Source organism: Epinephelus fuscoguttatus, linkage group LG23 (genome assembly GCF_011397635.1).
Source record: "Epinephelus fuscoguttatus linkage group LG23, E.fuscoguttatus.final_Chr_v1".
Taxonomy (NCBI): domain Eukaryota; kingdom Metazoa; phylum Chordata; class Actinopteri; order Perciformes; family Serranidae; genus Epinephelus; species Epinephelus fuscoguttatus.
Window position 1 is genome coordinate 13,676,150 of NC_064774.1, and position 17,953 is coordinate 13,694,102.

The 17,953-nt window shown below is 43.0% G+C and overlaps 1 protein-coding gene across 1 annotated transcript in view; it reads right to left on the minus strand.

Annotated features, from left to right (window-relative positions):
• Window positions 1-16,768, minus strand: part of nat8l (N-acetyltransferase 8-like) — a 31,558-nt gene extending 14,790 nt beyond the window's left edge. Inside the window, exons 1-2 of the mRNA XM_049568940.1 lie at window positions 15,670-16,768; window positions 14,172-14,336 (exon numbers count right to left, since the gene is read on the minus strand). Of these exons, the coding sequence (XP_049424897.1) occupies window positions 14,172-14,336; window positions 15,670-15,973 (469 nt within the window). The 5' untranslated portion in view covers window positions 15,974-16,768. The remainder of the gene's footprint in view (window positions 1-14,171; window positions 14,337-15,669) is intronic.
• Window positions 16,769-17,953: the final 1,185 nt, after the last annotated feature.

Below are 17,953 nucleotides of genomic sequence, written 5' to 3' on the forward strand. Positions count from 1 at the left end.
CTAAACCTGCAGTGTCAACTCCTGTGGCACTCTGTCCGTATTATTATGCTTGTGTGTGTGTGTGTGCGTGTGTGTGCATTGGCGTAGGAGGGGGGAATACACTTCCATAAAGCCCTCCTGACCATCTGTCTGAACTGAGCCTGTGCCAGTAATGAGGACAGCACAGGAAAGCACGCACACCAACTATCCCTCTGCTTATCTCGCCCATCTGACTGTGTATTACTTAACTCTCTGTCTCAGAAATACTTGACATGGGACAATAAACAACACTAGAAAAAAGCTCTCTTTGCCCCTCTTCCCCCTCTGACTCTGCTTTTCATGTGAAAGCTAAGCAGGGTATATTGACCTCTAAGCTTCCTGACATAACTGCTCAAGGAGCATCGCATCTGCTGAGGCTGACGCTGCTATCAAACTATTAAACTACATGGATTTAGCGAGCTATCATTGCCTGGAACTGCACTTCCTGGAGATAGAGCCGACACCGAGAGAAATGGAAAGGACAAAAGGGAGAGAGAGAAAGTTAGAGGAGGAGGTGTAATCTTATGCTCCGAAAGGCAATATATATAAGATTAAGTCTGTACATCTACAACTGAAATGTCATCTTTGATCAAAAATAAGGGGTGCTTTAAGGCATACTGTGTGCTGCATATTGGGTCACCATTTGGAATTCCAAGACTGACTTGGGAAATGTAAGGAACTTGAAGGATTGACACTCTCTTGGGGCCTCATTATTGCTTGTCCAATCTTAACTTGAGTAGGGCTGTACCTGACTCAGTCAAATCAGACTTGGCCGTTCATTAAAAATTTTCGACGATGTTCAGTGTGAACAGCATTTTTTGCTGACACTAGATACAGTATCAAACAAAAGCCAGAGACTGTATCGCATTATGTTGCTGTGTGCTGTAAATTCACCACTTCTAAGCAAAAGCAGAAGATAACGTTGTCTGAGAGCCTTATGGTGCGAAAGAAAAACCAACTGCTCTACTTGAAGCAATCCCAGTTCACTGAGTTGTCCCTGACTGATGATTCAAATCTCCAACTTTCAGGGGACAGCCCTGAACGTAGGTCTCAAAGATAGTAAATATCCTGTATTCCTATTACTGTACAGAAGCAATTCCTACACTCATGACTGTGCCCTATCCTGTCTCAGACCCCCTATCTCATCTCATCTTAAAGAATCCTGACTATAACTGTACATTCGATTCATCAATCGACCCTCCTCTTTTCATGCCTGTATCTATCTTTAGACTGTACACAAGACTTCAATTAGAGCTACTCAAGATGAATAAGCCATAATATCAATAGCTCTCACTTGGCACTGGCTAGCGAGCTTTTTGTCATGGATTTAAAAAAAAAAAAAAGACGGGTGTTCAATTTTAGCTACAAGGAGTTGAAAGATGAAGGATGTTAAAGACAAATCTGAAACTTCAGTCAACCACTGGCAGAGCCCAATACCTTCTTATAGGCCTCCCCAGAGCCTGACGTAGTACATTGATCAGACTCAAAATTAATGGTCTTAGCAGTCGATATATATCCATTAGTGCATGTTCTGGGAAATTTAAATCGTCATCATATGGTTAAAGTTGCCTTTTGATCATTATATTTTGGAGTTCATGTTGTTTCCCATCTTCATTGTCATTGCCATTGGGGCAGGGTCCAAACCATCCTAACTTAGGATTCCTCACATGGGAAATTGTTCTGTAATAGTTAAATTCCAGTTCTAAGATACGTTTTTTCCTACATGCAGTTAGGAAACATGCTTCTCTGATATCAAAAATCCTAAATTACATCATAAATTGGGATTTTAGACACAGGAAGTTACTCTAATTAGGCCCCTGTTTTCCTCACCAGCCATCATAAAACCTCTCCAGGGTGAGGCACTTAACTCCTAACTGCATCTTTGTGTGATACTCTGGAATATGAAATGGATTAATTAACGCTTTTAAGCCATGCTAGCAGCATGACTCTGGGGATGACCATGTCAATCGGTCCGTTAGTCGGCCCAACACTTTGTTCCAGGCTGAAATATCCCAACAATTGTAGGATGGATTCATTCATGGTCCTCAGAGGGTGAATCCTAATGACTTTGATGATCACCTGACTTTCCCTCTAGCGACACCAGCAGGTTTTATTTGTGGTTTTTAGCGTCATGTCTCAACAACTGATGTAAAGTTTGCCCTGGTGGACAAACTATCCTCAGGATAAATTATACTAAATTTCAATCAAGAGCTGTCATCAGGTCAAAATTTCAGCTTGTCCGATAATTTGGTTTTTCATTATATACCTGCAAAACTAATGAAAGGAGGAGAGAGAGAGGGAGTGACATGCAGCAAAGGGTCACAGGCTGGAGTCGAACCCGGGCCGCTGTGGCAACAGCCTTGTACATGGGGCACCTGCTCTACCACTAAGCTACCAATGCCCCGCAAGTACTGCTCTTAATCTCATGTTGGTGTCTGTATCGGTAGGGTCATAAGGTGGTTCGTTAATGGTCTTCTCCTTACTAGCGGTGGCGGTAGCTGCAGGTGGTTTTGCTCGTGCTAACATTACATCAGTAGGCTCTTTGCTGCTAGGAGCGGGACTAACATTAGCTTGTTGCTCCCGGTCTGCATTAGACCTTGTTGACATGTATACGGATATTCTTAAAAAGGGACATTCCCCCCTCCGTACATACTACATAGCAAAACAACTCTGAAAGCTGGCCATCATTAGCTGTTTTCTGCAGTCTTCTCTTATTACGAAGACAGTATAGGGTACAGGCGAACGTTATCTTTTACAAAACGACAGAGATCTAATAACCATTAATTCTTTCAATATAAGTATCGTTGAACTCACTCAACGTTACCAGTGATGTTCTGGGCATGCGAAAGTTTCCCTTCCGTTCCTCATTGACAACAATAGCAATTTCAAAATTGTCCCACCATCTGCTGCTTCAACCGAGCCTGATTCAAAACCGTAGTTTCTGGGAGATCAAATAACACTGGGTGCTGAGGAGGGCTTAGTTTGTTCATTAGGTGGTCCACCAGAGCTAAGTTTAGTGTGAAGTAGTCATTTGACCAAGCAGTGTGGACAAATCATTGACAAACCAGTAATCCACTATTGTTGTAATTGCTCCTGTCGTATACTCATCGCACAAAGCAACAGCTGACACGTGTGAATTAAGGAGATGACGTCATTGTGAATGCTTCCCACACAGAGTATTAAAAAACTTCATTTGCATGTGGACGAGACGTCAAAACATAGAGGAACATATCTGTTTTCAAAAATATCTTAATACACGTTGACCGGTTGAAATGATGACCACTCTCAGTAAGTTAGCATGCTGGCTGATGTTAGCACTTAGCTCAAAGCATCACCGTGCTTAAGTACAGCCTCACAGATACAGAGAGAGTGGGATGATCAAGATTAGATTTTTCCTCTCTAGATAGACATGACGGGTCCTCTGTCGTAGATAAGGTGTGTTGAGAGTTTGGCAGGTTGTCATAAGAATGAACAATGGGTAGAGACAGTATTCTACCTGTCTGTTGTGGGGGGAAGTATGAGAGTTGCCAAGAATATCAAGATCAAAATGTCCATCCTTACCTCAAGTTGTAATCGTACTGTAAGGTTTTGGAATTGTTGATATCTTTGGACGAAGCTAATTTCTCTCTTTCATATCTTTCCTCCCACTCTCATCTACCTCCATCTTTAGTACTTATACAATTCAGGAGGGGGAAGCTGTTAGTCCTTCATGTCACCACAAGATTGATTGGAGAGGAAATGAAAAAGCCCAAAAAGACCTCAACATTTTCCTGTTGTGCTTTGAAGCAAGGCACTGAGCCCCCTGTTGCTCGAACACAGCAGCTCATTGCTGAAGAGCAGAGCTTAATATAGTATTAATACAGTGCGCCATCCATGTTTAAGTGTGTGTAACTGAGGCTGGAGAGTCGTATGAATGAGTTTACTCACTCAGAAAAAGGAGTTAGAAAAAGAGAGGAAAGGCGGGACAGTGAAGAAGAAGAAAAACAAGTCATTCATCTGTCCTTTCTGAGAGAAAGAGTGAGTGAGCAGAGGAGGAGGGAGGCGAGGCATCTGTGTTAACAGTAATAGTGATGAGCCTGAAAGGATCCATTATTACTGCGAGGGCATGCAAACACGACGGGGGGAGGGAGGACAGAAAATCTACCATTATTACAGAGGGGGAGGGGACCTGAAGAATACAGATGATCTCAAGACAAGAAATAAATCAAGGCAGCGAGTGAAAGAGAGGAAGAGCTCTGGAAATCATTCGTAACGATTCTCACACAAGCAAAAATATGATTACTGCATTCTTAATGTGACAGATGCAATTTCTTTAACTACTTCACGAGGATATTATGGCTCTGTGCATGTGTGTGGGAGTGTTAAATACCGGCTGATGTTGTGATATGAACCCCGTATAAGAGCCGAAAAATCGCACACACACACTCACACACACACACAGGGATAGTTTTATGGTGTCTAACAAGATTATTCTCTTTTCCTTCAGATGAAACCTAGAGGCCTAATTCATTCGATAGGCGTTCAGTCTAGACGCCGCCTCACTGAGCTGTCGTTGACTTCTCTGTCTCGAGCACCCTGTGGGTGTAAGCCTTGATGAAAGCTCATAAGTGGCTTGACTCTGTCCTCTGTGTTTAGCGGTCTACTATTAATTAACCAGTGAATTTATGGGTTTTTTTTTATGTGTTATTTTATATGTCTCCACAGCATGTGAATCATTGCTGCAGGGCACATTAAGCACCAGTGATTTATGTTTCAGGAGCTGAAACTGTTGCATCATTGTATGATTAATCTGACTCTACCAGCCATTAAACAGCAAGTAGGCATTGCTGCTAGTGATGATATTTCCAGTAGTATACATGTGATGCAACACTGGGTTATAATAGAGCACTCATTTCTATCCCAACAATCAATTTTTAGCACATAGTTTGTGTCTTGTGTTGTAAAAAAGACACATATAATATGCTTTGTTGGGGCTGACTGTCACATGGCCTCCTATAGGACCAGAAGCAGCTTTGTAAAGGGTAAGTTCAGTATATTTCAACCTGGACCCTATTTTCCCATGTTTTTGTTTGACTAATGAGAACAACAGTTTATTAAATCGATCCAGTATCGAGCGAGAGGGCTACTGGACCAATTTAAAAAACTGTTGCTGTCGTTAGTCACTTTGACACAAAAACATGGGGAAAGAGTGTCCAGGTTGAAAATGCCAAATACACCCTTTAATATATTCATGCCCCAAAAGCCTCGATGGATGCTTTAGCTTCACAGCATCTAGACAGGCAGCTGCAGCCCGTGGGTAAGGAGTGAACAAGGATCTGCTACTACAAGAGAAAAGCATAGATTCAGGTTATTTTGATGTACACACGCACCCTGCCTCATGCCTTTCCACACACATACACACACATACACACCTCAGGTCAGAGAGCATGCAGAGAGTATGGATTAGCCTGTCATGTGTAACCCCGCGCATCAGCAGTTTCTTCTTCCGTCACAGACAAATGAGGATGAACGGAGGTGACCGTCAGACACAGGACACACTCTCCAGATGTGCACACAAACACACAACTGTGCAATTACAGAAAATGAATAATTAATGTGTGTTAAAGCCTGGATACAGTTGAAGAGGCCTTGACCAACAGCTTGGCCTTTAAGCTAAATCCAATGTGCAGGGGAGAGTGATGCATTGACCTGCGTGGTGTCACACTTAACTCACACATCATGCACCCTTTCCTGTTACATCTCCATTAGCTCAGAGGAACTCATCATCTTTTGGTTTTACTACCTTCCTACCCATCAGCGCATCCACACGTTTGTCTGTATGCAAACATGCAGCTACATGTGCACATTTTACACGCATGCTACACTCTACTGTGTGTATGCCATTGCTCACATGACTGCTCCCACTACAGCCTGAGCCCCTCCCTCCCCCGCCTTTACACCAACGTGCAAAATGTGGCTCTAACCTATTATACCCAGACCGACTTCTGCTGCTCCTGTGTAAATCAGGACCAAGCTCATTTGGCTCAAACTGCAGAAATCACATTTAATCTACATAGCTCACAAGAAGTCATCACACACCTATCAATAGCAGGCTTTAGATTGCTTGTTCTGCTGTCATCAAGTACTGTGATTGGTCAGCAGAGATAGTGAGAAAATGCACAATGCTGCAATTAATGAAGCTGCAGTTGACACGTCATCTACTCTTTGCAGTGACTGTCTTTGTTCAGTATTGATTTTAGCAGATTGTGAAACAAAAGGGTAGTGAGACTGCAATGCATTATTAATGAGTGGCTCTGCTTCCTCAAAACGCTGAACAGACGACAAAGATACACGTGTTCATGTACCAGAAGCGTACAGCTGAAGTTATGGACTAGTGACTTCTCCAATTTCTCAGTATGTTCAGGCTGAGAACAGCAGAGTCAGCCTGTGACGTAAAGGGCAACATGGCTAACATTGTGACAGGCTGGGAATTTAATGGCTTAATACTGGACCTATTGAAAAAATTAGTCACAGAGACAAAAAAAAAAAAAAAATGTGGGGAAATAGGTTCCAGGTTGAATAAAGTTACCCTGTATGAATTTGGAGTAGTGATCATCGAGAATTATGTGCATCAACTATCAGGGAATTAATAATTGTTGCGTATTAGCCTCATGGTTAAAGGAATAGTTTGGCATTTTGAGAAAAACCCTTATTCAGTCTCTGCCAGAGAGTTAGAGAGAGCCAGGCTCGCTGTTTCCCCTGGTGATGTAATTGTCTGCTGCCACTGATAAATGAACGAAAGGATAGTAAATTACATTTTTCTACCTTTCTTTCAGGTTTATGAAAGACACTGAAGGCTGTTTCCTTGGCTGGGAGGAAACATCACTTCCTCTGTACCAGTATGATGGATAACCCAGTTGGCCACTGCAGCACCTCCTCTGCACCTTCGGCGCAGATGAGAAATAGAGAGGAAGAGGAGGAGAAGGAGCGATACAGGTGGGAGACAGAGAAAAAATGCTTTGGCTCAAACTGCAACAGGAGGGAGGGACAGGAGAGGAAAGAATAGAAAGAAGGATGCTTTATTAATCTGAGGCGCTGAGGAGTCAGAAATATACCCAGGAGATCCCTTTGTCTGTGTGCTAACAAGCAAACTGTTTATTTCTCACACACACACGAAATATATCATGTAGCTGAGGAACACACTCCTCCCCCAGATGCCCCCATTTTCTATCCAGCTCCCTTCCTTCACACGTTCTCCCTCTCCCTCTGTCTGACTGCCTCTTCTGTCGTTCAGAGCTAAAATAAGCACAGCAGGTACCGGTGGAGGAAGCTCAACACACACACACACACACACACACACACACAGAGCCACAATGAGCCTGACCGGCAGGTTTTTATAATGTCTCCTGCATTGATGAGACCCTGCAGTGGTCATGAAGCCTCATTAAACAGCCAGTATTACTGAGTGGGTATCTCTTACAGCCAGGGAGGATTTGGCTCAGTGTGTCGCCCTCATTATATTAAATTCACTTTTTAGGCATTAAACTGCTTCAGAGTGACCTATAGTGATCGAGCAAGTAAAGAGTGTGAGGGAGGGAGGTACGTCGTCCGCCTGCTGCTTGAACATGAGAGGAAACCTTTCTGTGTTTACAGCTGATTTGCAGAAAAGCTGTTTAAAATACGACCAGCTTTCGGCGTCCTTTTGGCCCTCTGGGATTAGTTGACGGAGAGTCGCAGTAATGTTAGCTGTAATTCATAAACATCCATTTCCTGTGAGATAACTGAACGACACTATTTGACGAGATAGGTGCTGACATGAACCAGACCCTCGATAAGAAGAGAATCACTGGTGCAAGTTAGCACAACAGAGAAAGTGCCATAAGTGATCACATTCACAAAGCTGGTGTTTGTTGCTCTTGCCTAGAAAGTGTCTGCATAAGAGGTAGACTTAAAGGGACAGTTCACCCCCAAATCAAAAAAAACATGTTTTATCTCTTACCTGTAGAGCTATTTATATTTATCAGTCTAAATTGTTTTGGTGTGAGTTGCAGAGTGTTGGAGATATCGGCCATAGAGATGTCTGTCTTCTCTCCAGTATAATGGAACTAGATGGCACTCAGCTTGTGGTGCTCAAAGTGCAAAAAATTACATTTGAAAAACTCAACAGCAATGTCTCTTTGCAGAAATCATGACCGAGTTACTCAGGATAACCCACAGACCTTGTTGTGAGCAGTTTCATGTGGGAACTATTTTGTTTCTATGTAACTTCACCCACCAACTGTATCACCATGCAGAAGAAAGCGTGCATCTACTGCTAGCTCACCTAGCACGACTGAGCTCATTACAGCTCAGCCAACTAGGATGCTATTACTGTTAACATCTCGTGCTGTCACAAGCATGAGGCTCTTGTCCTTGAGGAGATATTTGCTTCCTTAGGGCCCGGTATTAATACACCTTTAAGGTGTGAACCTTAGTAACCAGAGTGGTACCAAGTGGTATTGAAACTTCTCCAGTCAAACGATACCTGAATTCAAGACAAAGGTCTAGAAAAAATGACTGTTTGTATGGTTTTGCTTGCAGCCAATCACAGCAAGCATTCAATTTAATGCTACATGTGATTGGTTCACTACTGCTGCAGCTACAATCCATACAGTCTGTGGTACAGTGATGTTGAGCACAGTGTATTTGCAGAGTTGGCAGTTCAGCATGCTGAGCATTCGAAAGTAATTGTAGTAATTAACCAAATGCTTCCGTTCACATGATGGGTGTTGAATTAAGCAGAAAAAAATATCAAATGAAGCACTCTATTGGTATTGGTATTTCTTTTAGGGTACTGGTATTGTATCTTCTTAAACAATACCTTACCCTATACTCCCTTCTGTGCAGTGAAGCAGTTGCGGGTTGTAGTTCGGTAAAAAGAAAATAGTTCCTACATTAAAGTGCTCACAAGAAGGTCCAACACTCAGCAACTCACACCAAAATAATCTAAACTGATAAATAGCACTACAGGGAAGGTAAAAAAGGTAAGGTAAAATATGGATTTGGGATGTTGGGATGGACTGTTGTCCCTTTAAATATTTGAGTTGCTTACTGATGCGCGGGAAGGCGGGAAAAAAGTGTTAGCTTGGTAGCCCAAGACATCTAGCATGTTCATTATTGCGCACAAAACCAAAATCCTTAGATTTTTTTCTTATAAATATGCTCTTAGGTTATATGTGGGCATTAAATGTTGAATTAAAAACTGTGAAATATGAAATATATTTCTATACACACCGAAACTGCAACGAACCAAACAAGTCCTGTTTTGTCAGCACAATTGACTCCATTTCAACAGATGGAGTCGAGTTTGGCACACAGGCAACCCAAAGACAAGCATCTTATTTGGCTTCGATCACCACAGTGTGCATAGGCTGATCAGCCAAATTTAGTGAAGTTCTTTACACAGCCAGCCGCTGCCAAATGCAACACAAGCTGTGGTTTTCTTCCAAGTATTTCCACTAGTTTCAATATGACTCAGTACTAGTTTAAGTGTGATAAAATCAGATTTTTCTTTAAAGTTCTATCTGAATCATGCGCCCATTTATCTGATGACACATCCACATGGATTAATATAAGTGCACATTATTGTTCAGTGCAAAATTGCTAAGAGATTAGATGAGTGCTGTACGAGGAGGAGACAGTTTTCTCTGAGATAAATACTTTCAGTCAATTAAAGTATTCCATCTTCTTTCACAGTTTCTTTCAGCAAAGGCACTGTAGCTGTTAACAGACCATTGGTGGACATATTGATTACCACATTGAGTCATTATTGGTTTATCGTGTAAAGGAAAGACAGTTGGATGAATGAAGGAGGAGTCGGAGTGTACAAAGAGATTTGTGCCAGCAGATGTTGTATTTTAATTGGGTTAATTAGTTTTTATTGGACTGTTCAATCTGAATAATGGACTTTTAGAAATGAAGAGTTGTACTAAATCTCACTTGCAAACACTTATATTTCATTTCAAACTGAGCATTACAAAATTAAATTCAATAAGGATCAATGTCTGCACAAAGCCATGTCAGAAATCTAGCTTTTATCTCTTTTTGTACAGTCGTATATATTTATACCCCCAGCCATTGTTCCCTCACTGTGCTTTACGGCCCCTCTGTCTCCACACACACACACACACACACACACACACACACACACACACACACACTCTTTATTATGTGACAAATGAAAGAGGTGACATCTGGCCTTAAGTGGCAGCAGAGTGAGTGATCACAACACACACACAGAGGAGGTAAGAGTATTGATTGGTGTAGTCGTTCCATGTGTACAGGGATATGTGGCTCCAATCAGCTCAGTTAGTCTTCCTCTATTATCCACGCAGTCCCTGGTCAGTGTCCACTTATTAAGGTTTATTCAATTCACAAAAACAAAATGTAAAGAGTGGATAACTGAGGGAATGTATGCCCTCTTTCTACCACTTCCTCCGTGTCTTAAAAGGCCCAGTGTGTAGGATTTAGGGGGATACATTGGCAGAAATGGAATATAACATAATAAGTATGTTTTCTTTGGTGTTTTATCACCTAAAAATAAGAATCGTTTTCGATAACTTCTAATTTACCTTAACCTTCATAGTTAATTGCCCCTCTGTAATGAGAGCATTGGAAAAACACGGATTTCTTAACGTGAAACTGCTTTAATCAGTGTTTTTAATGGTTGTTTTGGAGAGGAAGAGACCTCTGCGCATAATTCGACTCCCTGTAAAAACCTCCTTAACCTCTGTGATATTCCAATTGATCATCTGTCACACCAAGACATCTAACACTGTTTAAAAACTATGTTTTTGATGAAGCCTCAAGCGTTTCGTGCCATCAAAGACACACACACAAACATCTTACACACAGTCCTCAAGTTGCCTCCTTTCAAAAACTTTTTCAGACACAAACTCCCAAATGTTCCCTCTCATACCCACACCTCCCACCTGGAACAGACATTAACTGGTCATTATTGTTTCTATTATACTGAGGTGTCGACTCAAGTCACAAATTCAATGACTTTAGACTTGATAAAATGTAAAAAAAAAAAAAAGTATGATATTTAAAAAGTGGGCTACGTGTCAACTAATTTCACTTCAATTTCCCTTCAATTTATTTGTGTTTTTTGTACATTTAACTGATTATTGCTTTGTGGTTAAATGGCATTACATTTGGAGAAAAGCGCATTTGACTTGTTTGGGACTCGAAACTCGAAGTTTAAGACTTGCCTGTCTTAGCTTGGGACTTGAGTGCAAAGACTTGAGACCTGTTATGCTCATCTTAAATGTTATCCGTATTTACTTTTCATCATCAGCCTGCCCTCAGTATTACAGAGATAATTCCTTTCCATTTCAAGTCAATTTCCAACTTGTTTGACTTGTTCCTACAATATGCCTAAACAGTGTTCATACTGGACGCTGTGATCTGAGATTGTGTTTGCAGCTCTGCTTGTTTGACAGATGAGCAAACACAACTGAACATATTGTTTCAGTGCAGTTTAGATGATTCACTTCATACTAGCTCTGCTGGATCTCTAAGTTCGCTCCTTCATGTGATAGAAGCTAGTTTGCTGAGCCAAGTTGTATGGAGTAACTGTTTTTTTGGTTGTTTGATACCCTATGATATCTTGTCCATGTAAATACAGTACGAGACTGATTTTCAACCTCGCATTCAGGAATGTCACTCTTACACGTTTCCTTTGAATCAGTCGTCTTGTTTTATTCGTGCTAGCAAGCTAACAAATGGCAAAAGGATTTCCTGGTTGATTTTGGAGCTCCCATTGGTTCTCCAATTGACAAATTAAAAGCTTAAAATCCAGGAAAGCTCAGTTTCAAATACTCTTTTCTCACTACATTAAATATTCATGTCTAAAAATCAAAGTTAAAGTTTTGGGGAAAAATCCTTTGATATTATTTATTAAAGAGTAAGTTTGGTATTTTTCAGCCTGGACCCTATTTTCCCACGTTTTTATGTCTATATGACCAATGGGAACAACAGTTTTTTTTAAAATGGTCCAGTATTGAATGAGAATGCTGCAGCCAGCACCTGCGAAACAGGCTGTAATGTAACCACTTGAGGCATGTTGACACCGTCAATGTACGTCCACTTAAAGTGCTTGTTTTTGCCACTGACAGGATCAAACTGTGATTGGAAGTATCTGACAACATTCTAAAGAGGATCCCTACAGAGATAGACCTTTTTGTTTGAGAATAAGATCCTTTTTATTTAACCAGGGACACACCCAGAATTACCATCACCAAACCCACCAGACTCTATTTAAATAAACAGTAATTTTATCATAGTCAATCAAACTTAATTCAAAGCTGACAGACACAAAATGAAACTCACAAAAAATGTCTTGGTTTGTCTTACCACTGTTCCAACAATCATCAGCTCTGGTGTGGTTAAAATAAACCCTTAATTCACTCAGTTAGATGTGAAAATATGCTGCCTCTATACACACTAAAATCACTGTTTATTTAAATGGAGTCTGGTGGGGTTTGACATTAGCAACTTCAGGGCTGTTTCTGGTTAAACAAAAAGGATCTTACTCTTAAACAGAAAGGCAGAAAGGTCTATCTCTGTAGGGATCCTTCCCATAATGTCCATAATGACAACAATCTGAGTCTGTCAGTGGCAAAAAAAAATACTTTTAGTGGTCGTACATTGACATTGTGAACATGCCCCAAATGGTCTGTTTCATTGCTGCCGGCTGCAGCCAATTTAAGAAACTGTTGTCTCCATTAGTCACTTAAACACAAAAACATGGAAAATTAGGGTCCAAGTTGGAAACAAAATGGAGTAACCCTTCAACAGTTGAAGTCAAAAGTCAAAAACTCAGCTTGGTCAGGTTTGATTGGTTCAGTTATCAACATAAGACTCCTCAACTGTCATCAGATTTTGATCCAAATGCTGCTAAATTCTAAATGGCACATGGAAGTACATGACATCACTTTTCCAACTGAGCCCCGCCCACTTCAAACCAGAGAGAAATGCACAGAAAAACAAAGTAGAGATCCCCGAGTAAAATACCAAAAACTGTTCTAACCTTGGAAGAAAATATTATGTTCATGTGGGACGCCATCACTGAGAATAAAGAGCTGATGGAGATAATATGTCTCCAGGACCTTTAAGTGTTGCACTCCGCACATTGTCACACACTCCAACATGTTACATGCCATTCTGTACACACTTCACACACACTACAACAAATGACAGAGACATGAGAGGTGCCTCTCCATCAGGACTGCACGTTGGTGCCCAGGTGTCCGTCCCCGTGGGCCCATTCAGTTCACATGGATATAATCATTAGCATTGTCCAAGAGCAGTGGTGCCTGACCCCCTCTAAACCATCTCGGCCCTGCAGCAATAATGGGAATGCTAAATTGCAATTGTGCATGCAGTGGATTACCAGGCCGGAGGGCACACTGTCAGAAAGAAAGAGACAATGGGAGGGCAATTGACTGGCTTAACTAACACCTGCTTTTTATATCGGCCACGTGGTTTGGGTTAACAGGGGATAAATGTGCCCAAGAAGTCACAGGGGCAGTGTGTTTGTGGTTCGCTCACACCCAAAACTTGACTCTTGGAGGGAATGATTAGTTTGAGCTGACACTAGAGGTGGATTGATTTTCCCAATTAGAAGCTTTAGTGGAGGAAATGAGCCTTGCCGACACCGAGCGTACTGCAGAAAGTGTATCAGCAGTTTCCCCCACGCGATCAATAGCCCCCCTCCTTGGCCATGACCAAGTGGAGCTCAGAAAGGAAGCAAGTGGGGGGAAGGAAAGGAGAAAGAGATGAGGAGGAGGAGGGGTGGGAAAGGAGGGTGCAGGAGAAGGGAAGCAAAGAGAGAACCTGCATATTTGATGCGTTGCCTCTGGATTGCCTGAAGACTCTCAGCTAGTTTCACAGTTTCAAGTATGTGTAAGTCACACTGCCTTTCATGTAGTTATTCAGGGTGTTTGTCTTTTATCCTTCCAGCTGCAGCAAAGTCAGGCCCTAACTTTTTAAAGCAGGAATGACTGCTTTTATACCTTATACCTTCCTTTATAAAATCAACACTGGTGGAGGAGCATTGCCAACTGACAAAGTAGACAATGTGAATTTATCTCATTATTAGCAAGAACAGCTGCGTTTCTCCCTCGTCTTACCTGTGGGTCTCATGTAATACGCCTCTATGTCAGCCATGTCCGTGTGCAGAGCACGGTCCAGATAACTGTGGATAACTTTCCTGCTGTAGTAGTAGCGCGCACCCATGAGAATGAGGGGCGTGCAGCAGGTCAGCGTGACGGATTTGGTCACGAAAAAGCACATTACTATGGAGAAATGGAAGAAAAATAAACGAAACCTGTCAGAAAAGAGAATCACATGTTTGATTTTGGCGGAATTTGACCCCACACAGACACAGAAACAAAAGAGCAGAGGTAACATGACATCTTGTAAGCATCAATAAGTGAAGCATCAAATTCAGTCACAGTATGAACATTTTCAAAGAGAGACACAAAATGGCAAAGCAGCATTCATCAAACTGTGAAGTAAGGCACATCAGGAGCATGACATCTGACAGGGTAAAACTTTCAGTACATGTTAGTGTTGAATTCATCAAACCAGTTCAGGCCATACTGGAGTAATTAGTCGGATGTGACGCTGGGGGGCGCACAGTGAAACACAAACAAGCAGGCTGGATGCTGCATAGCATGTTGTTGCGTGGCATGCAATAACCTAGTAGTTAGTTTACTCCACTGCACCCCAGCGTGGTGTCAAACAGCAGCGCGGCAATGTAGAGGGCAGTGACTTGATGGAGCATTGTAACTTTCAATATCATCAGAGACCGCACTGAAATAGAATTTGTTTGGAGGTGTTTACAGGCAGGACTTTAATGTTGTGTGCCTTGCAGCCAAATTAACATAGCAGGCTACTTTTTCATGCCAAAACCAAAACAATATTTTCAGTATTTAACAGATTGTTAGATTTTGACGTGCGTAACGCCGCCGGTCACGATACATGAGGCGTTAATCTGCGATGGCAACATCAACAAAAGCCAAACGAGATCAGTGCATGACTGGCGCATTGGCTGCTGTGCAGAGGCGGAGGGGGGAGCGCGCACACGCACCGCGGGGGATTTTAATGTGTGTGTATTGGAGGGGGTGCTCGGGGGAGCGCTTTTTATGTGGGTATACGTGCGCGCACCCCGTGGGCCAATCCTCAAATTCATTCACTCATTCATTCACGGCACCGGCATATCATCACATCATAAAGCAGGCCCGCCGGTTATACACGTGCACCATGCGCCTGGCCATGCCTATTGTTGCATGATGAGCAACATGCCGGTGTGTGCCGGCGGAAAGGGAGCCGCGTCGGCACACTGTGGCGCTGCAACAGATTTTAACTTCACTGTGCATCGCCTACAGGGCCGGCTTGTGCTGAGAGATGTGTGGGATTTAAGACAACCTCTTTAAATAAATCACATTGCAAACACCAAGAGAAAGCGCAGAGATATTATCCTACAATGCGATGTGCTCTTGGACATAAATCCTGGATGTTAGGGATTATGGTGAAGTTGTCTTTAGGGTTAGAAAAGTGTGTCTGAGAGCTAACATAGGAATAAGTAATCCGGGATGCAATATGCAAGGTAATGGTGGTACTTACCTGTCAGAAGAGCATATAAAAACTGGGTCTTGGGCTGCTGCCTGAGCCCCCTAAACGCCGTATTGGGTATCCTCTCCATAATACCCTCGTAAAAGATGCGCCGCACCTCCTCTTGATCCCCGCGCTCGAACTCGCGGATAAAAACCGCATCTTTCCTCACATCCTTGGCTTCGGCGGGGTTCAGAGCCGCGCTGGACGGAGGAGAGCTCCACATGATCGACTCTTTTTTGGTCCCAGGTATAGCATCGTGTTCGTCCGCAACAATTTTAGTCTCGCAAACCATTTTGGGAGACGAAAAATGCATGCAACTGGCCGCAAAAACAACTACAGTTCGGAAAAAAGGGGGGAAGAATGAGAGTGAAAATGGATGATGGCGTGAGATTTTCTTAAAAAACAGAGAAACGATGAGGGGGATAAGACGAAGGGGGATGTTCTGCTGCAACCCTGAGCGTTTCTGACGACCAAGACTTGCCGGTGTGATTCAAGCAGTATTTATAAGCGGGCAGGGCGGGTAGATTCAGGTTCAGGGGTTGGGGTGGTCCTCTCGCTGCACAGATTGGTGGAAACGGTGCGCCGTTAAATGCTGATGGGCGAGGGAGGAGGGAGAGGCAGACACAGCCGCTCTCTCTCTCTCCGCATCTGAGCAGGCTCGTGTGTATTTTGAGGATGTGGGCCCATGAGAAGGGGGTGTGATGGTGAGATTGCGTAGAGGGGTTGTTTCTGAAACAGGTTTGTCTTCATAATGTCGTGGAGGAGCCCCGGTGTGTTGAGATACCATGGCTAGAAAGGATGCGGTACGCAGCACAAAAGCGCAAGGTAAAGCGGGGGCGATGCGTCAAACAGGAGGAAATAACAGGGCGAGTGCATCTTAGAAAAAGCTCTTACGCTGTCTATAAATAAAAACTGGAGCTTAAAATAAGACATGATTTAGGGTTATAATTAAATCTGAGGTGAACATAGTTAGATTATCGCCTTGGACTGTGTCTGAGGCGCCAGATCAGTGGACATCTCCGTTGTTGCGCAGATAAACTGGCTATCTGTGGGGATGAGGGAATGACAAAGATCCTGATGTGAGACACACAGGCTCATATCCTGATATGAATCGACATTAAAGAGACACTATAAAAGCCTTAAATTCAGCTGGTAGTCGCCCTTATGTGTGCACCACCTCCTCTGCCTGTTGACTGACAGCTCTGCTGCACTGCAGTGATTCCTCCACGGCTTCCCTTCGCTTTGTCACCCTGCTGCTGTCATACATCAGTCTTAACACGGAGATTATATCTCGCCTTGCTGCGCATCTGAAACCTCCCATTAGCGCATCTGTTAGCGACTTGCACTGTTCCCTAAGCACCATGCAGCGACGACAATACCGGCTTTACGCACGACTGTGGCGGCAGCGGCGGCGGTAGTGATGATGATGATGATGCTCGATCGGGCCCTTTGTTGTCCCCCGACACTCCCTGTAATTAACCGTGACTGTTATTATACAGTCAAGCTTTCATGAACAAACGTGCTGCCATGATTTGCGCGTGCTTTTATTTTGACAGCTTCAGTATAATGATGAGGGGATGACGGAGGCTTAGTTGACATTTCCAGTAGTTTCTCCAACCGTCAAAGGTGAGGAAGATGGTAATAATATGAACATATAGGATGCTATAGGGTAGTTAAGTATAAAATAAAGTCTGCAGCGCGTTATTGCGCATCACTGCCACGCTGTATTATGCTCAAATGAATATTATGCAACACAGTTTAACTTGGCACCGTAGGTAAGGAAACTAGAGTTAGTATTTTCACTGAGGAGGAGATGAAGATGTGTTTTGTCTGTAAGCTCTTTGTGGCGGTTTGCAGCCCCACAGTCGCATATGTAAAGCAGCAGAACTAGTTTGAACTGGATCATCGCGGGGCAACCTGCTATTGATAAGGCTGCATCCACCCCCACTCCCTCCTCCTTAAGGTATCCCCCTCCCCCCTCCTCCCTGCATGGAGCCGCTGGGAGAGGAGGAGGAGGAGGATGAGTAGGAGGGCAGGCTGATAACCCGGAGAGTTAAAAAGTCCTCACACACTCTGCTCAGCCTGGACATTTCCCCTCTACAAAAAAAAAAAAAAAATGCGTCGAAAGATGCGTGTCTTCGCATCAGCACCTGCTCTGCAGCGGATCTCACCATGCCGACCGGGTGGAGGATGCTCTGAGCATGCGCAGTGTTCCTTTTTGGTTGACTCCTGGCAGTGCAGCCTTCAAGTACCGTCGGTAATGTCGCAATCATGAAATGAGAGATCAAACGGC